Source organism: Pongo abelii, chromosome 7 (genome assembly GCF_028885655.2).
Source record: "Pongo abelii isolate AG06213 chromosome 7, NHGRI_mPonAbe1-v2.0_pri, whole genome shotgun sequence".
In the NCBI taxonomy this organism is placed as follows: domain Eukaryota; kingdom Metazoa; phylum Chordata; class Mammalia; order Primates; family Hominidae; genus Pongo; species Pongo abelii.
This window is the reverse complement of record NC_071992.2, coordinates 37,496,567-37,518,105: the sequence shown is the minus strand read 5'-3', so window position 1 is coordinate 37,518,105 and position 21,539 is coordinate 37,496,567. Positions and strand designations below refer to the sequence as shown.

Below are 21,539 nucleotides of genomic sequence, written 5' to 3'. Positions count from 1 at the left end.
CAAGTCAGAAGAGAGTGAGGGCCAATATTCAACATTCTTAAAGAAAAGAATTTTCAACCCAGAATTTCATATCCAGCCAAACTAAGCTTCATAAGTGAAGGAGAAATAAAATACTTTACAGACAAGCAAATGCTGAGAGATTTTGTCACCACCAGACCTGCCCTAAAAGAGCTCCTGAAGGAAGCACTAAACATGGAAGGGAACAACCAGTACCAGCCACTGCAAAAACATGCCAAATTGTAAAGACCATCAAGGCTAGGAAGAAACTGCATCAACCAACGAGCAAAATAACCAGCTAACATCATAATGACAGGATCAAATTCACACGTAACAATACTAACCTTAAATGCAAATGGGTTAAATGTTCCAATTAAAAGGCACAGACTGGCAAACTGGATAAAGAGTCAAGACCCATCAGTGTGCTGTATTCAGGAAACCCATCTCACATGCAGAGACACACATAGGCTCAAAATAAAAGGATGGAGGAAGATCTCCCAAGCAAATGGAAAACTAAAAAAGTCAAGGGTTGCAATCCTAGTCTCTGATATAACAGACTTTAAACCAACAAAGATCAAAAGAGACAAAGAAGGCCATTACATAATGGTAAAGGGATCAATTCAACAAGAAGAGCTAACTATACTAAATACATATGCACCCAATACAGGAGCACCCAGATTCATAAAGCAAGTCCTGAGTGACCTACAAAGAGAATTAGATTCCCACACAATAATAATGGGAGATTTTAACACCCCACTGTCAACATTAGACAGATCAACGAGACAGAAACTTAACAAGGATATCCAGGAATTGAACTCAGCTCTGCACCAAGCGGACCTAATAGACAACTACAGAACTCTCCACCCCAAATCAACAGAATATACATTCTTTTCAGTGCCACATCACACCTATTCCAAAATTGACCACATAGTTGGAAGTAAAGCCCTCCTCAGCAAATGTAAAAGAACAGAAATTATAACAAACTGTCTCTCAGATCACAGTGCAATCAAACTAGAACTCAGGATTAAGAAACTCACTCAAAACCTCTCAACTACATGGAAACTGAACAACCTGCTCCTGAATGACTACTGGGTACATAATGAAATGAAGGCAGAAATAAAGATGTTCTTTGAAACCGAGAACAAAGACACAACACACCAGAATCTCTGGGACAGATTCAAAGCAGTGTGTAGAGGGAAATTTATAGCACTAAATGCCCACAAGAGAAAGCAGGAAAGATCCAAAATTGACACCCTAACATCACAATTAAAAGAACTAGAGAAGCAAAAGCAAACACATTCAAAAGCTAGCAGAAGGCAAGAAATAACTAAGATCAGAGCAGAACTGAAGGAAATAGAGACACAAAAAACTCTTCAAAAAAATCAATGAATCCAGGAGCTGGTTTTTTGAAAAGATCAACAAAATTGATAGACTGCTAGCAAGACTAATAAAGAAGAAAAAAGAGAAGAATCAAATAGACACAATAAAAAAAGACAAAGGGGATATCACTACCGATCCCACAGAAATACAAACTACCATCAGAGAATACTATAAATACCTCTATGCAAATAAACTAGAAAATCTAGAAGAAATGGATAAATTCCTCGACACATACACTCTCCCAAGACTAAACCAGGAAGAAGTTGAATCTCTGAATAGACCAATAACAGGCTCTGAAATTGAGGCAACAATTAATAGCTTACCAACCAAAAGAAGTCCAGGACCAGACGGATTCACAGCCGAATTCTACCAGAGGTACAGGGAGGAGCTGGTACCATTCCTTCTGAAACTATTCCAATCAATAGAAAAAGAGGGAATCCTCCCTAACTCATTTTATGAGGCCAGCATCATGCTGATACCAAAGCCTGGCAGAGACACAACAAAAAAAGAGAATTTTAGACCAATATCCTTGATGAACATTGATGCAAAAATCCTCAATAAAATACGGGCAAACCAAACCCAGCAACACATAAAAAAGCTTATCCACCATGATCAAGTGGGCTTCATCCCTGGGATGCAAGGCTGGTTCAACATATGAAAATCAATAAACGTAATCCAGCATATGAACAGAACCAAAGACAAAAACCACATGATGATCTCAACAGACGCAGAAAAGGACTTTGACAAAATTCAACAACCCTTCATGCTAAAAACTCTCAATAAATTAGGTATTGATGGGACATATCTGAAAATAATAAGAGCTATCTATGACAAACCCACAGCCAATATCATACTGAATGGACAAAAACTGGAAGCATTCCCTTTGAAAACTGGCACTAGACAGGGATGCCCTCTCTCACCACTCATATTCAACATAGTGTTGGAAGTTCTGGCCAGGGCAATCAGGCAGGAGAAGGAAATAAAGGGTATTCAATTAGGAAAAGAGGAAGTCAAATTGTCCCTGTTTGCAGATGACATGATTGCATATTTAGAAAACCCCATCGTCTCAGCACAAAATCTCCTTAAGCTGATAAGCAACTTCAGCAAAGTCTCAGGATACAAAATCAATGCACAAAAATCACAAGCATTCTTATACACCAATAACAGACAAACAGAGAGCCAAATCATGAGTGAACTCCCATTCACAATTGCTTCAAAGAGAATAAAATACCTAGGAATCCAACTTATAAGGGACGTGAAGGACCTCTTCATGGAGAACTACAAACCACTGCTCAATGAAATAAAAGAGGATACAAACAAATGGAAGAACGTTCCACGCTCATCGGTAGGAAAAATCAATATCATGAAAATGGCCATACTGCCCAAGGTAATTTATAGATTCAATGCCTTTCTTCACAGAATTGGAATGACTTTCTTCACAGAATTGGAAAAAACTACTTTAAAGTTCACATGGATCCAAGAAAGAGCCCGCATTGCCAAGTCAATCCTAAGCCAAAAGAACAAAGCTGGAGGCATCACACTACCTGACTTCAAGCTATACTACAAGGCTACAGTAACCAAAACAGCATGGTACTGGTACCAAAACAGAGATATAGACCAATGGAACAGAACAGAGCCCTCAGAAATAATGCCGCATATCTACAACTATCTGATCTTTGACAAACCTGACAAAAACAAGCAATGGGGAAAGGATTCCCTATTTAATAAATAGTGCTGGGAAAACTGGCTAGCCATATGTAAAAAGCTGAAACTGGATCCCTTCCTTACACCTTATACAAAAATTAATTCAAGATGGATTAAAGACTTACATGTTAGACCGAAAACCATAACAACCCTACAAGAAAACCTAGGCAATATCATTCAGGACATAGGCATGGGCAAGGACTTCATGTCTAAAACACCAAAAGCAATGGCAACAAAAGCCAAAATTGACAAATGGGATCTAATTAAACTAAAGAGCTTCTGCACAGCAAAAGAAACCACCATCAGAGTGAACAGGCAACCTACAGAATGGGAGAAAATCTTTGCAAGCTACTCATCTGACAAAGGGCTAATATCCAGAATCTACAATGAACTCAAACAAATTTACAAGAAAAAAACAAACAACCCCATCAAAAAGTGGGCGAAGGATATGAACAGACACGTCTCAAAAGAAGACATTTATGCAGCCAAAAGACACATGAAAAAATGCTCATCATCACTGGCCATCAGAGAAATGCAAATCAAAACCACAATGAGATACCATCTCACACCAGTTAGAATGGCAATCATTAAAAAGTCAGGAAACAACAGGTGCTGGAGAGGATGTGGAGAAATAGGAACATTTTTACACTGTTGGTGGAACTGTAAACTAGTTCAACCATTGTGGAAGTTGGTGTGGTGATTCCTCAGGGATCTAGAACTAGAAATACCATTTGACCCAGCCATCCCATTACTGGGTATATACCCAAAGGATTATAAATCATGCTGCTATAAAGACACATGCACTCGTATGTTTATTGCGGCATTATTCACAATAGCAAAGACTTGGAACCAACCCGAATGTCCAACAATGATAGACTGGATTAAGAAAATGTGGCACATATACACCATGGAATACTATGCAGCCATAAAAAATGATGAGTTCATGTCCTTTGTAGGGACATGGATGAAGCTGGAAATCATCATTCTCAGCAAACTATCTCAAGGACAAAAAACCAAACACCGCATGTTCTCACTCATAGGTGGGAATTGAACAATGAAAACACATGGACACAGGAAGGGGCACATCACACACCGGGGACAGTTGTGGGGTTGGGGGAGAGGGGAGGGATAGCATTAGGAGATATATCTAATGCTAAATGATGAGTTAATGGGTGCAGCACACCAACATGGCACATGTATACATATGTAGCAAACCTGCACATTGTGCACATGTACCCTAAAACTTAAAGTATAATAATAATAAAAAATATATATATTTTTATTTCTTTAGTTGCAGGACTAGTGATTGAGTTAATAAATTTATATTTGCATATGTGGAAAAAAAGCAGGTAGGAATGTTTTCTTCACCTGTTAGTACCCAATCATGAGAGAAAGACAAAACAAAACAAAGCCAAAATGTTGTCTAATGTATTTTACATTTTGTGTAGGGCTAACCCTGGGATAACCTTAAATATTCATCAATATAATTAGCAGACTAATTTCCTTTCATATTCAATAAGTATTTATTGAACACCTGGATGTGAGAAGCATGGTTTTTAAATTTATTTTTTAAGCTAACAAACTGTATATATTTTTCATGTATAACATGTTTTGAAATATGTGTATACTGTCGAATGGCTAAATAAGGCTAAATAATGTATGTATTACATCACAAACTTATTGTTCTTTTTGTGATGCAAACACTTAAAATCTACTCAGCATTTTTAAAGAATACAGTACATTGTTATTAACTATAGTCACCATACTGTACCACAGACCAATAAACACATTCCTCTCTAACCAAAATATTGTACCCTTTGGCCAATGTCTCCCCAACCTCTCCCCATCTCCCCAACATATGGTGACCACCATTCTACTCTAGTTCTGTGACTTCAGCTTTTTTTTTTTTTTTTTTTTTTTTTTTTTTGAGACAGAGTTTTGCTCACTCACCTAGGCTGGAGTGCAGTGGCATGATCCTGGCTCACTGCAGCCTCCACCTCCCGGGTTCAAACCATTCTCCTGCCTCAGCCTCCCAAGTAGCTGGGACTACAGATGCTTGCCACCACACCCAGCTAATTTTTTTATTTTTAGTAGAGATGAGGTTTCATCACGTTAGGCAGGCTGGTCTCAAACTCCTGACCTCAGGCTATCCACCCGCCTTGGCCTCCCAAAGTGCTGGAATTACAGGCATGAGCCATTGCACCTGGCCAACTTCAGGTTTTTTAGGTTCTGCATAGAGGTGAGATCCCGTGGTATTTTTCTTACTGTACTTGGCTTATTGCACTTGACATACTGCCTGCTTGGTTCAACATTTCCTTCTTAAAGGCTAAGTAGTATTCCATTGTGTATGCATAACACATTTTTTCAATTCATTTGTCCATTGATGGACAGTTAGGTTGATGCCCTATCTTACCCATGGAGTTATTGTGAACAGTGCTGCAATGAACATGGGGGTGCAGGTATCTCTTCTACATATTGATTTCATTTGCTTTGGATATATACCTAGTAGTAGAATTGCTGGATCAAGTGGTAGCTCTACTTTTAACATTCCGAGGAATGTCCATACTGTTTTCCATAATGGCTATACCAATTTCCATTCCCACCAACAGTGTGCAGTGGTTTCCTTTTCTCCACATCCTTGCCAACATTTGTGAAAAATCTTTCACCTTTCTGAAAATAGCCTTGAGCAGCACTGTTTCATGTTTTGAGGATACAGCAATGAAGAAGAGTAAGCACAAATTTCCCTCACTGAATTTAAGTTTCAGTGGGGTAGAGAGAAATAAGCAAAGTAAATACAGTATGCTTGTGATAACAGGTAAAAAGAAAGTATATACCTAGTAGGATAAATTGCTGGGATAAAGCAGGGAAAAGGTGGAGTGGGGGAAGCAAATATTTGCAACATTTGCAGAGTGTACAGAGCAGGCCTTACTGAGCAAGTGATATCTGAGTAAGCCCTTAAGAAAGATGGGACAAAGCAGTGTGACAGCTGGGGAAGAGCCCTCCAGCAGAGAGGCCAGCACATGCAAAGGCCCTGAGGTAGGAGCATGGCTGGTGCATCTGAGAGAGATTGAAGGGGCCAGGGTGGCTGTGGCGCAGTCAAGTGCAGAGTCAAATAAAATATATAAGGTCACACAAGGCCAGATTATGTTGAATCTTGTAAAGCACTATAAGAACATAGACTTTTACCTGGAGTGCTTTGGAGTACCTTTGCAGGATTTTGAACAGAGCCCTTAAATGGCTGCAAGACCTTTGGTCGGTCACTAATACAAACATCAGTTTTCCTGATTCTAAAATGCAAAGGTTATGCCAGTAAATATCTAAGTTATCTTCCATCTGAAAAAAAAGTAGATTAACAGAGATCTAGAGTATGCTAAGTTCCTATAGGCTGATGACTAATCAAAACATTAGCACCCCTCTCTGCTGCTGCCAAAGTCAATGGTAGTGACCCAGCACAGAACCAGAAGGAAACATGGGTGTACCAGGGGACACTCACACAGCTGGCACTACAGAGCCTAGACATTTTTATGCATAAAACATTTGTAAACTGGGACTTTTTGAAAGATGGACGCTGAATGTAGAGAACTGCTGATACCTCTGTTAGGCTCCTAGGAACACATGCGATGTCCTAAATGAGAGGGACACAGTCCCTTGCCTCACACTTAACGCCCTGCTCAGGAAAGGAGGGTGTGATGTTTGTAGGAAACAATAGGGCAGCAAAAGGAGATCAATATCTTTTTTCTTCTACATTCAATAAAAAATTTTTAAATAAGCATTTTCCTTTCTAATCATTTTACATCATGCATGGAGTGTTCACTTTAATTTTCAAGTCTGTTTACTTCATTTCTGTGAGCCATTTGAGCTTTGAATAGTGTCCACCCAGCACGCTTTCTAAATATGCAAGTATGTGTGTTTTTTCATTCCCCTTTATTTTATCTCCTTTTTTGTCCTTCCAATTATAAAATCCCAATTTTACTAAAATATGAAGCAAAGGCTCCTGGTTTTTTCTTTGTCTTTGTATATCTGCTTCTCCATGAATAAACAATAGCTCCAAACACTGTTTCCTAGCTTCCCATAGAAGAGTCAAACCTGGACCATGTGCTACTGAACTCAGGCCTGTGAAAGGAAAATAAACCTTGGGGCCCCGAAATCACTAAGCTAAAGGGAAAAGTCAAGCTGGGAACTGCTTAGGGCCAACCTGCCTCCCATTCAATTCAAAGTCACCCCTCTGCTCACTGAGATAAATGCATATCTGATTGCATCCTTTGGAGAGGCTAATCAGAAACTCAAAAGAATATAACCATTTGTCCCTTATCTACCTCTGACCTGGAAGCCCCCTCCCTGCTTCCAGGGGAGTTATCCCACCTTTGCTTCCAGTTGTCCAGCTTTTCCCGGACCCGAACCAATGTTCGTCTTACATATATTGATTGATGTCTCACGTCTCCCTAAAATGTATAAAACCAAACTGTGCTCTGATCACAATGGGAACATGTTGTCAGGACCTCCCGAGGCTGTGTCATGGGCGCGCGTCTCAACCTTGACAAAATAAACTTTCTAAATTAACTGAGACCTCTCTCAAATTTTTGGGCTTCACGGGCCTAAATTTATAAACTTTTCATTATATTAAGCATGCCTTATACTTCTTAGTGTTTTTCCTCCAGTAATAGCTATATTACTGGTCATCTTTTCATTGTGAATAAAAGATTTAGAAAGACTTTCCTATGACCAGAGTGCATTACCAGAGATAATTATATTCGAATAGTAAGGTAGAAGTTCTAGAAAACATTCAAGAAGCAAAAAACATTGTGACTCTGCATTCTAGACACCTTGCTGTGAAGGAAGGATAACAGATCAGAGAACTGTGGCTTCATCGTGTTTTATATCCCTAATGCCTGCACAGTACAGAAAACGTAACAAACACTCAATAAATGAACACTTGTTCCACAAAAAAGTGAAGGATGAACAAACACCAGTGACACTGGGACTAAGTCTTTTGACCTTTCCTATGGGCTTTTTCATGCGTGTTTGCCTGTTACAGCTCAGATTTGGTCTGTAAGCCAATATGCATATCAGAAGATCTTGACTGAGGACAGAAAGAATGACATTTGCATGACTCAAGGTCCCCAGAACCAAGAAGACAGATCAAATCCTACCCAGGCTGCCTACCAAGGGCCTTGTGAAAACACAGAAGTAGATGAGAGACAAGTTCCTTTCTAGCTTATTTCCTAGACAATTTCTTCATCATCTTTAGCAACTGAGCCCAGGCAACAAGAATCCCGGACATGGGCTCCTTTACTTCCCTTCCAGCCACACAGGACTCTGCTCTCCCTCTTGGGAACAGGCCTGGTTCCTCCCAGGAACCAGGAGACTGGTCCCAGGATCCTGTCTTACCTCGGCAGCAGGGACTCCCTCTGGCGGGCGGCAGTGCAGCACAATCATGCCTTCAATGGGAACCTCCCTTCCTTGTGGGTCTTGTTCAAAGTTTTTCCGTAAATCTGCAAAGAAGCATGAGATAGGTGACACTTTGCTCCAAGTCTAGTGTTATTCAAATTTGGTCCAAGTACAAAAAAAAGTGAGCTTAATGTCACAACCTAGACACACACACACACAAATAAGTTACTTGTTCCAGGAATTCTAGAATAAGAGAATCGTTTTTCCAAATATTCATAAATGCATGTGAAATAACCTGGACAAAACAGTTTCTGATGTCCAATATTGACGTGAAAGATGAAATAAATAACTAGGAGAGTAGGAAAAAGAAAAAACCACAGAACATCGCATTGTTTCATGAGTCTTTGCTAGCATTATCTGCTGAGCATCTGATGAAACACTTGGACTAATAAATTGCCATCCACAGCTATTATGCAGTTGAGATGCACATGATTTTTTTCTATTAACTGAAGAGTGCATTATTAATCTATAACCTCTTCCATTCCCTTAACCCTCTAGGGGGTTCTAGAAGATGCTAATAGAGTGAGATTACCTATTAGTCTATTTATTTGTAACCAGGGAGAAGGGGCAACATTCAACCACAACAAAATCTATAACCTATCCAGCCAAACATATAATTATAAAACATAGCGCCCTCCAGTCAAACAGCAATGCTGGGTATTTGGGTAGTGCCCTTCATGGAAGGCTCCAGGCACTTTGCAAACAAGCTGTACTATTAACCTTTTACACATGGAAGGATGACACTTGCAGAGGTTAATTGGCTTGCCAGTGGTCACAGAGAGCATCGGTGCCAGTGATGGGGAAAAATGCACTAAGCTTCCTGACACCCAGGCTGAGTGCTAACCAGCAAAGCCTTCTCAGGGAAAAGGACATAGATGGACAGTGCAGAAGAGTTTCATTTGCATTGCTTTCCACTTGAGCACACGCTTCATTAAAAAAAGGTGGGGAGTTGGCCTTTACTTCTCTGGAGGTGTCATGACAACTCTTTGATAATCTTGCAGCACGAGGGTAATTCTTGCTGCCACTTGAAAGCACAGGATAGTAGGGTAAAGACAGGTTGTTTACAAGTCTTCCTCATTGTAAAAGATTTTGCCCTCCCTCCATGACAATGCATTTTTCTTCAAATTGAGTAGCTCAAATTACAGGCTGTGAATTTATTGATTTAATTTTCTTCAGTGCTTACAATAACATGAAATATGTTCTCTGTAAAGAGGAGAGCTCCAGAATCAGTTACATCTTTATAAATTGTATAAATACATTAAACTTGCTTTTAGCAAGTCAAAAACACTCAATGAATAACAAGCACGGCAAGCCATGTATTCACTTTCCTCCGAATTTTACTCTTAATGCTTTCCCTCCCAGAGGCAACCAACGTCTTTTGTTAGTAGCAGTGCTACATATTCGGAGGTCTTCATGAGTATATATAAGGCAAAAGATCTTAAAACAACTTGAACTGCAGGTGGGTGACAAGATCCATTCTCTCATTTCTCTGCTGTCCCCTGAGTTTTAAAGCCAGCTTCCCTCTATCTGGGAACCGTAAATTGCCACAGCCGGTTTGATTCAGGACTTCTGACTCCAAGTACGATGAAGGTCACATACCTGACAACAAAACCGTGAAGTTTCTGTGAATAAACCCAGAATGAAAGATCTCACGTTTCCCACACAATTCTCCTCTGCTGTCTCACAAGGGATCTTTGGGTCAAAAATCCTTCCTCCATATGACTTGGTTATTTATCAGAACTATATCAAAATTAGTCTATCATAGAATGAGAGTGACTTTAACATATGAGATGTCAGTTTGCTGATGAAGGAGCTGTTTTTTTTTTTGTTTGTTTTGTTTTGGAGATAAGGCCTTGCTCCATCGCCCAGTCTGGAGTGCAATGGTGTGAACACAGCTCACTGTAACCTTGACCTTCCCAGGCTCAAGCTATCCTCCCACCTCAGCTTCCCAAGTAGCTAGGGCTACAGGTGTGTGACATCACACATGGCTAATTTTAAAAAAATTTTCTGGAAATGGGCAGAGTGTCACTTCTTGCTTTGTTGCCCAGTCTGGTCTCCAACTCCTCCTGCGATCCTCCTGCCTTGGCCTCCCAAAATGCTTGGATTACAGGCATGAGCCACTGTGTCCGGCTTTTGTTTGGTTTGTTTGCTATTTTTTTTCCTTTTCCTTCATTGCTTTGTTTTCTGAAGGAAGTTTTGTTACTGCTGCTAAATAGTCATCCCAATTTTGACACCAATTAATCTATATTCAGCCAGATAAAGTATAGAAAACCAATAGTGCAAATTTCTATTTACATTCTACTTTTGTGTGCTTTCTTTGATCAACAGAAATACAAAATATAAAAAAATACTTAGTTTATGGCTATCTATACACTACTACATTAACTAAGTTATCAGGTGAAAAGACAACTGGAGAAATGTCATTTTTTTCTCCCCATTCTAGTCTCTCAGTAAAATAGGTAAGTAAATACATACATATCTATTTACACACATTTGTATAATTTACATATTTATGTGTGTGTGTGTGTGTGTGTGTGTATATATATATATATATATATATAAACTATTGACAGTGGGACCTAGGAAAGGGTATTACCCATAAACTAGAAACTTCAAGGAACTTCTAATAGATCTCACATAGGCAAGATTGGGTAGAAGAAAAGGCCAATCCAACCTGCTGCTCTTTCCAAATGACATTTGAAATGACTGGAAGAGTCCTAGCAAGACACACATTTCCCTCTCAAAGGTGTACATAAAAAGAACAAAGATTAAAGGCAATGACTGGGGGACAGGGAACAACTAGGGCACTATATATATCTGGATCCAACAGTGGTAACAGGCCGCCGACCTGTTAGGGAGCTGTAATGATCAGACATAATTATACCAAGTGAGAAACACAAGTATCATGGAGTCCTAGTTCTGGCTTGTACCTGATACTGGTGCCAGAACACTGACTACGAAGGAGGGCAAACTTTGAATCCTAAGGAGGGTAAACTTACCAACAAATTCCAGTTAGCTACTAAATATAGTAGACATGATGGAAATAAACTCTTTAGACACAGAGGTATAGCTATGATACTCACCATAGGGCACCCAGTCTAATTTGTTTCTGAATAGGCAATCTGAACACTTTAATCACCTATATGAGCTCCAAGCCTTGAAAGAAACAGACAGGAACTGATCCAATTTCTAATAGTAGGGAAAACATCCTTAGCCATATAACAAGAATTATACTACAAGAGAAGGAAACAAACCATAGCACCGAAAATAGATTTCTTCCTCTAAAAAGACATGAAGCAAGAGGCATATTTTTAGATAATTTCTAATTTTAGTTCTTTAAAGTCAAAAGGAAATAGCAACTGAGAATCTAGAGTAGAGAGTTATAAATAGGATAACATCTGAGATCAAGAAACCGCCACTATGAGGAAAGAAACTAACTGCTGATTTAGAAATACATAAATAAATATGGAGACAGTAAATAGCATATTGAATACTGCAGAAAACTGAACCAGAAGACAGGCAGCATCAGTCAGGATGCATCAGAAAAACAGCAAGTACACCAAATGGTTTAACAGAAAATATTAATATAATGAAATTGAAAGACTAAGTAGGCAAAGGAGAAACGGCAGGAACATTGCAGGGAGCCTGGGCTTGGCAAAGGAGCTCCATACCCTTCTGCTCAATTTATAGATAGACCAGTTGGTATAGACATGGAAGATTGCTGTGTTGGTAGCAGAGTAAGAAATGTCTTCTACTAGTGTGCTTATGGTGATTTGTTCTACATCTGTTTTCCTTGCTCTATCATTGGTTCCATGAAAGCAGGTTCTATGTCCTAGACTTTCACTCCTCTATTCCCAGTGCCTATTGTAATATCTGATACAGGGCAGGTACTTAATAAATACCTGGTGAGTTAATGAGGTAAGGGGAAAGTGATAAAGTGACAATGAGATTGTCAGAGGAAGGACGAAATGAATGACAAAGTAGAGAAAGAGGAATACAACATTACATATAACAGGAATTTTAAAAGGACACAACAAGCTGAAAAAAAGAAACAAAAATCAATTTAATAATAATAATAATAGTTCTCTAAGCTAAAAAAGGACTTGAGTTTGCAAAATGACCCATTGGATATGAGGCAAACTAGCTTTAAAAAGAAACAACCCTAGATAGATCTTAGTTGAAACTGTTAATTTTAACAAAATTAATAAAATGCAAAAATATATTTACAAGTATTTTTGCAGAAAACAAGCAAAAAGAATAATGGAACAAGAATATGGAATTTATTTCCTATGTTTTTTATGTATCAGAGTATACTTAATAAAATTCTTTTTTATTTTTTGCTTTTTTTTTTTTTTTGTAAAAAGCATAGGTGCTAATTTTTTATTTGAAAACAAACAAGTTAGTATTCATGAGTAACCTAACAACAATGTAGTGTCAGACATGATAGGACCATGAGATTGTAAGCAGCCACATACTCTTCCTGAAAACATTACCTTGTAAAATAAACTAACCAATGAAAAACAACTCAATGCAATAATTTCAGTATTTGGAAGTTGTCGGTTTTAAAAACCTGGCAATGGGCAATAAAAATACTTAAAAGTTTTAAACCTAAATACTTTTTATAATATAACTAAAAATATTCACTTAACTATCTAAGGGATCAGGGAAGAAAGATGCATAATATATCATAAATATGCATAACTAATGGTATGAACTTAAAACTGCTGGATCATAGATCTCAGGACCCCACCAGGCAGGAGTGGTCACCGGTGAGGAAGGTGAGGGCTGCAGCTTGTGTTTTTGTTTGAATTTTGGGACTACCACTTACTCATACCTTGACTCAGTAAGTATCCTCGATCTCTCTGCCTCAGCTTCCTCATCAGTGATTTGAGGATAATAATTCACATACATTTTTGTGAAGACTAAATGCTAGTATATGTAAAGTCCGTTTAAGAGCACTGGTTGCTTCATAGAGGTCATGTATATTACTAGATCCTATTTTAAAGCCTTGATGATTAAAATGGGGTAGCTTTGTCATAAATCAGGCAAATTAACTATAAACCAGTGCATTTTTCAGAGACACTTAAATAAAAAGAATAATGCAGGATATGATTAAAGTGATACATAAATTAAGTAGGAAAAGATATTAAGATGACTAATTGCCCTTTTGGAGAAAAAAATAAAACTAGATTGATGTCTTTATACCAAAATAAATCTCATATTAATAGGAAATATTTTTACATAAAACTACAGCAGTAATAAAATAAAATATTCGTTGGATCTTAGGAAGAGGAAGGCTTTTCCAGACTTGAAATTAAAGACCCCTTAAGGGATTGATTGGTAGATAGTGTTTTGTCAAAATTAAAATTTTTTTTTTTTATCTAAAACATTATAAGCAACATCAAGGGCAGAGGGTTAATAGCCTTAATATACAAAGAGCTCTTATGAAACAAAATAAAAACAATACCCTCAAATAAAATGGCGAAGGGACGTGAAACAAAATTTATACAAGAAGAGATACAAGTAGCTAATAAAAATATCTAAAAGGACCAAATCACTAATTATTCAAGAAATGTCAATTTTGAAACCATCAATATATCTCCTTCCTCTTGCAAGAGGCTTAGTTTTGTTTAAGTAATAATGCCCAAGGTTAGCAAGCATATAAGAAACAGTAATATTAAACACTGCTACAAGTGAAAATGGGCATACATGAAGAGCGAGCTGTAATGTGTTACTTCAAAAGTTCATAGATGAACAGTATGGCATTCTGTTTAGCGATAAAAAGGAAAGAAGTATTGATGCATGTTACAACATAGATGAATCTTAAAAATGCTATGCTAGGTGAAAGAAGCCATTCACAAAAGGCCACATATTGTATGATTTGTTTATATGAAATATACAGAAGAGGTAAATCCCTAGAGACAGAAAATAGATGAGTGGTTACCTAGGGCTGCAGCTGAGCAAGGAGTATGGGGAAGGACAGCAAAGAGAAATAGTTTTGGTGGGTTTTTTATGGTGTGACAGAAATATTCTATAATTGACCCTGGTGATGGTTACGCAACTCTGTGAGTATACTAAAAACTACTAAATTGTACACTTTAAATAGGTAAGCTGCATGGTATGTGGATTATATCTCAGTACAGTTATTATTAAAAAGAATTCATTCATACGATTCAATAATTCTACTTCTAAAGTTTTCTAAAAAAAAAGAAAAGATGAGAGCTCCACAGAAAAATGGATGCATAGTGGTATTGCTCAAATAATCATTTATAATGATGAACACTTGCTAATAACCTAATAATATAGGGGTGGTTAATTTTTTGGTGCATTCATACAATAGAACATTATGCAACCATCAAAAATCATAAGCTCAAAATATTCAAGATTATAGGCAAATATTCAGATTAAGTGCTAAATAAAATAGAGTGGAGTACATGATCTCTACCATATGCACGTTAGTAATAAAAATCATTCTCTCCCGAATGTAGTAATTGTATTATTATTAAATACATCTACTTCCAAAGTAGGTATACCTGCATTAAACACCTGTTTTGGCAGGTAATCTTTTTTTTTTTTTTTTTTTTTGAGATGAAGTCTAGCTCTTGTCACCCAGGCTGGAGTACAATGGCCCAATCTCAGCTCACTGCAACTTCTGCCTCCCAGATTCAAGCAATTCTCCTGCCTCAACCTCCTGAGTAGCTGGGATTACAAGCGTGTGCCACCACGTCTGGCTAAAATTTTTGTATTTTTAGTAGAGATGGGGTTTTGCCTTATTGGCCATGCTGGTCTTGAACTCCTGACCTCATGTGAGCCACCTGCCTTGGCCTCCCAAAGTGCTGGGATTACAGTCATGAGCCACTGCACCCAGCTGGTAGGTAATCCTTAATTTGCCTTCATGAGTTGTGTAGAAGTGCAATAGCCTTCTTCACTCACTCCCGCTGTTGACCATGGGCTGGACACTGTGCCAGGCAGTGAGATACCTGACTGAACATGCCACAGACTGCCCTGGCCTTCCCAGAGCATATGTTCTAGCAGGGTGACTAGCCATTAAACAAACAATTAAGAGGTATACATCTGAGTGATGAGATGGAGAAGTGGGAACTACCCTGTAAATGTAGCACAGTGGGGCCCACATAAATCTAGTGATTGCAGAAAAGTTTCTCAGAGAGTAATATCTAAACTGAGGCAGAGAATCTCACAGGCCTAAAAACACACACCAGGTGCCATTTATAGTCTCAATCCGACTTGTACTGGCTTAAAGCATAACCACCATATCCCTTTCCTTTTAAACATATATACATATGCTCTCTCACTTTTTTCTTGCAAGTCTCTGCAAAATGCTTGCGTAGCTACCTCTCTTTCCTAAGTTTTCATATCACATGAGGACACTCTTTTATTAGACTTGTCTTCTATTCATGTATATTGAGAGGGTGGAGCATAAATAGATTTCCACCCTCTGATCTCACTCATAATCATGTGCACATGGTCTATGGGAAGAAGAAAAGCAGTCATTGTCACATTGTTCTGTATAAGGGAACTGAACCAAATTGCATACATATGCATAAAGATAGATTTTTAAATGTGGTTTAAAAATACAAAACCTTACCATCTGAAAATAGCAACTGGTGTGGGATTAGTATATATATATATTATTATTATAGTTATAGGAAAAACCCTAAAAAGAAATTACTAAACATTTTGAAGATTTTCCACTGGATGAAATTTGGTATATTAATTATCTCCTTTATCTGTTTCTGCATTTTCCAAAATTTCTGTAATGAATATGGATTACTTTCATAGCCACCAAAAATCACGTCCAAAAAAAGATCCCTTTCTTCTATGAGTTGTCAAGCATCTCTGTACTAGACCAAACTGTATCAGAAGCCAGGAGAGAAGTACATCTTGTTTCATTTTATTGTACCAAGTTTCACTCCTACGATGTCTATCAAAGAAGGAAGCAAGGAAGATCATATCCTTCAAACTTTTCAGAATTGCAAATTCTGAAATACCCTTCTCTTATTTTAGTCATGGGAATCTGCACATGAGGGCAAAACTTTTCATTGGTTCTATTTATTGCCATATTTCTGGCAGCTGGAAGATAGTGACTTAATACATATTTGTTGAATGAATGAATGAATGAGCAAATGTAATTTCCCACTTCAACTCATCTGAATGATGACTATGAACTAATATGCAACGAAGTCTCTGGCAGTTAAGATGACTAGGAAAAGCAAAACCATGAACAGATATGTGCAATAGGCACTGCAATTATGCTAAAATAACACATTCATTCAGTGTCATCTTTACACACACATTGTATGTGTGTGTGTGTGTTTGAATGGTATGAACAATCATAAGCACAGATCAATTTGGAGCAGCACTCTGTCTAGTTCTGTTCCTTCTCTACCCCATCACTCTGTTTAGTTCCACAGCAGAATGCCAACAAGGCCCACAGTGCCTGGAATCAAAGACAGCAGAAGTGAAGAGGAGGGAGAGGTGACAAAGCCAGGTACTTGGCTAACCTGTAAATCATATAACCAGCAACAGGATCATCCAGAGTCAGCAGTACCTGCCAATAAGTAGTATATCTGGGGCTAGACCTTGGGAAGCAGCAACCTCCCTTTCCTCACCCCATGCCCTATTTGGCCTTTTTCTCATTTTCCTTTCATGCTACTATGTTAGAAAAGTCATTGTAGCACAAGAAAATCAATAAAAATTCAATTCCAAATAACAGTTCTTTGCAGCTCAGCAACACCAGGGAGTTATCGGCTCATTCAATGTTCTGGCAGTTAATGCAATGAAATAAAAATAATTTACTCATTCAAACCAAATCAGCCAGTGAAAAATCATAGTCATTTTTTTAATAGTCATAGTCAAAGCCATTTGTTAAGATTCCAGGAGGATGGTCTGATGTCCCATTAGTTGTCCAACTTCACTGGTATTCAAATAGGCTTTGAATCTTTCCCACCCATATTTCTCTGAAGGAACAACAAACCTCATTTGTCAGACATAAAAGAAAATTGCAACTTACCCAAATACAGAGTATTTATTGTAATAAAAGGGCTGGTTCACATGCAGGACGGGCGCATGCCAGCAAACCGGAAGTCAAGGCCTGGTGCTTCCATGTGGTTCTGCCTCACTCCTCCAGCCCTGAGTTGTTATGACCTAAGAAGTCAGTTACTGACTCCAGTTCCCGAGGGAAGGCACAAAAAAGGCTTTCTGTTAGGTCAATTTTTTCCTCATTGTGATACTCTTTTGTATTTGGCACATTATCTGCGCTCCTCCCGCAAGCCTGGCTTAAACCCTCTACCTTGCTTAGATCTATGTATTATGCACATTTCTTTTCTTGCGTCTCACTTTGTCACCTAGGCTGGAGTGCAGTGGTGCAGTCTCGGCTCACTGTAACCTCTGTTTCCCGGGTTCATGTGATTGTCTTGTCTCAGCCTCTGGAGTAGCTGGGATTACAGGCATATTCCACCATGCCCGGCTAATTTTTGTATTTTTAGTAGAGACGGGGGTTTCTCCATGTTGGCCACGGTGGTCTCGAACTCCTGACCTCAAGTGATCCATCTGCCTCGGCCTCCCAAAGTGCTGGGATTACAGGTGTGAGCCACCATGCCCGGCTGATTCTGCACATTTCTTGACTGGCAGACCCATATTGATATTAGGCTGTTCCCACCTTTCATTTCATGTCTTTGTGTTAGATTTTCCACTTCTTATTTCAGCTGTGTCTCCCTGAGTGATAACTGGCATTAAAGGACAATGCCACATGTAGATTCCTATATATCTGGAACATGTGTATATATATATGTGAATATAATATATATATTCCCCTTAACATTATATATTATATCCATTTTATTGTACCAAGTTTTACTGCTACAATGTCCATCAAAGAAGGAAGCAACAAAGATCATATCCTTCAAAGTTTAGTGAATTACAAATTCTAAAATATTCTTCTTTAATTGTATTTTAGTCATAGGAATCTGCACATAGCACAAAACTTTTCATTGGTTCTGTTTATTGCCACATTTCTGGAATGAATATATATATAGTACATATATATATATACACACACACACACACATACACACATATTATGGTTGCAATAATATATTATATATATACATCTTCCTGAAATTCCTGAATATTGCAACCATAACTCCTGTTCAGTAAACCTTACAGCAATAACGAAGAAGGGCCACCTTTGGACGGACGCCACTGAATCACCCTACAACTCTCCATGCACTCTCTTCTCTTGATGCCAGGCACTGAGCATTCTCTGCTTACTGGGACAGCAGGGTGTTTGGCTGATGCAAAAGGTCCTGTCATGCTGACGCTCCTCAAGGCTGTTTCTAGGACCATAAAATAACTTTGGGCCTTTGTGAGATCCCTTGTGCTCTGTAATCCCTCTGCTGGTAAATTGCTGTTATCAGTAAAGCATTTTATAACTAGCACTGTGTATCATTATCCTGTGTTCACAAGTAGTGTAGCTTGTCAGGTAACAGTGGGGTTGCCAAGGGGATAGATATAGTTGTGCTTGCAGTAGGGACATATTATGCTGAGTAGAGACAGTTGTAGTTTTCCAAAATGCTTTAAGAACTAATTTAACGTATTCTCTATTGAGCTACTCCCAACACAATAAGATCTATCGTGTTCAGCCTCTTTTATTTATAAAAACAAAAATTATTCATATTCCAATAAGAAATTGAGAATTTATTGAAAATTAGGAAAATAAAAATCTTAACGATGAGTTTAGGACTGACTGGAAACCAAGACAGACCAGGCTTGAAGAATAAGAAACACAATACCACTGTGTCTTAAAGAGGCTATAACATAGCCAAACGAGGAGATAAAGAGATCCAGTTAGGGTCATGCATGGTGTCTCTTGCTTGTAATTCCAGGATTTGGGGAGGCCAAAGTGGGAGGATCTCTTCAGGCCAGGAGTTTGATACCAGCTTGGGTAACACAGTGAGACCCTCATCTCTCAAAAACAAAACAAACAAAAACAAAACAAAACAAAACAAACAAACAGGAAAACAACAACAACAACAAAATAGGCTTGGTGGCGCATGCCTGTAGTCCCAGCTACTTAGGAGGCTGAGGCAGGAGAATCGCTTGGGCCCAGGAGTTGGAAGCCACAGTGAGCTATAATAATGCCACTTCACTCCAGTCTGAAAGATGGAGTGAGATTCTGTCTCTATAACACAAAACAAACAAAACAAAACAAAACAAACAAAAAACAGGCCCAGTATAATTCTTTCCTCTGAGTTATTTCATGATCTTCTTAGCACACACATGGCCATGTCACTTCTGCCCTTCCTAACCAATCCCCTCTCGCTATTGCCCTAATGGTCTTTTCCGTCGATTGTATTCACTCATGGGTGCTGGTGTCTCAGGGCCACTGCCACCTGCTTCTTTTTTTGTGCCTTCTACCTTCAGTTGTCACTACCAACTGCAGATTCTCTTTCAGGATGAGGTCATACTCAGAAGAGCAAAAATCTACAAGACAATAATCACTTAAATTCTTCTCAAGTGAATCTATCATACTGAGTCAATTCATGTGTCTATCTTGCCTGGGGGTAGATTCTTGGCCCCAAGGATACAACAGTGGGCACATGTGGCACCAGAATGATCACCCCTGCCTACGAAGCCACTCAGCACCATTTCCGTTGGCAAGAAAATAATGGGTAGGAACCCCACATAAGGAAACCATGCCTGTAGAAAGAAGGATTGCTGTTTGCTTTGTCTCCAAGTTCCATAGAAGGCAATTTCTGCATATTGACTGCATTGATTTGGTTGTGTCAATACATAAAAGACAGCTGAAGTTTAACCTAAATAGGAGATATTAACAATCTTCAACAGGAAAAGCTATTAACTGAAAATATAGAAATTCTCTGCTGCCTTGTTTTTAAGGCATTAAACCAAGGGAAAATACGCTGATAACTCACATTTTGTATCTTTACATCATGTTCCACCAAAAGCTATAGGGACAAAATATCTGCAAGTTCCACATTCTGTACATTTGAGAGTGCTGTTGTTCTACTTGCTGTGCTAATGAGAAAATCGGGTCCTAGGTGAATGCAGAAATAGCCACCAAATCAAAGTGTTTTTGATGGAAAACAAAAACAAAAAGATCAGAGCCTGGAAGCACTGACTGCACTTAGGCTGCTCAGTTCCCAAGCAGGATATGAAAAGACTATGCTGGTCATATATATACATTTACACACACACAGGCGCGCGCACACACACACACACACACACACACACACTTTAGAGATTGGGTATCTCTCTGTCACCCAAGTTGGAGCGCAGTGGTGTGATCATAGCTAACTACAGCTTAAAACTCCTGAGCTCAAGCAATACTACTGTCTCGGCCTCCAAAGAAGCTAGAACTACAGGCACATGCCATCAAGCCTGGCTAATTTTTCAATGTTTTTGTAGAGAAGGGGTCTCACTATGTTGCCTAGGCTGGTCTCCAACTCCTGACCTCAAGTGATCTTCCTGCCTTAGCCTCCCAAAGTGGTGAGATTATAGGCATGAGCCACTGCACCCAGCCTGTGCTGTTCATCCTGTTGTCAAGTATCCCTTTTCTGAGACAGCTTAATTTCTACATCTCCTACAAGCAGTAACAAAGCTTATCTGCAGCTCAGCATCCAGTTGGGCACTCGAATGCAAAATGAACCCCATGGTTGAAGGGACAAAGTTTTGAACACCACATGGACGTGGAGAATCATCCCTGACTTTCCTGAGTGACCTCTGAGTCTTCTACAGGAAATTAGAGGGATGTGAACTAGCAAAAAGTTTAAGAAGAAATGACCTAAAAATAACCTTAAGCTTTCAATACTCACCACCTCATTGTAATTCACTACCACTCCTGGAGAGGGATGAAAGGAAAACAAAGGGATAGGAAAGAGTCAAAAAGAAAAGCCAACCCAGCAGCAAGAAGAAACAATTTAATCACATTATTAGTTTTTTGTTCTTCCCTCATCCCACATCTCCATGAGGCC

At 38.7% G+C, this 21,539-nt stretch overlaps 1 protein-coding gene across 6 annotated transcripts in view; it reads right to left on the bottom strand.

The window, feature by feature from the left end:
- The window catches only part of UNC5D (unc-5 netrin receptor D), a 552,460-nt gene that overhangs the window by 190,275 nt on the left and 340,646 nt on the right, over positions 1 to 21,539 (bottom strand). For all 6 annotated transcript variants that reach the window (XM_002818989.5, XM_054561426.2, XM_054561425.2 and 3 more), the window contains exon 4: positions 8,470 to 8,573. In XM_002818989.5, the coding sequence (XP_002819035.1) occupies positions 8,470 to 8,573 (104 nt within the window). The remainder of the gene's footprint in view (positions 1 to 8,469; positions 8,574 to 21,539) is intronic.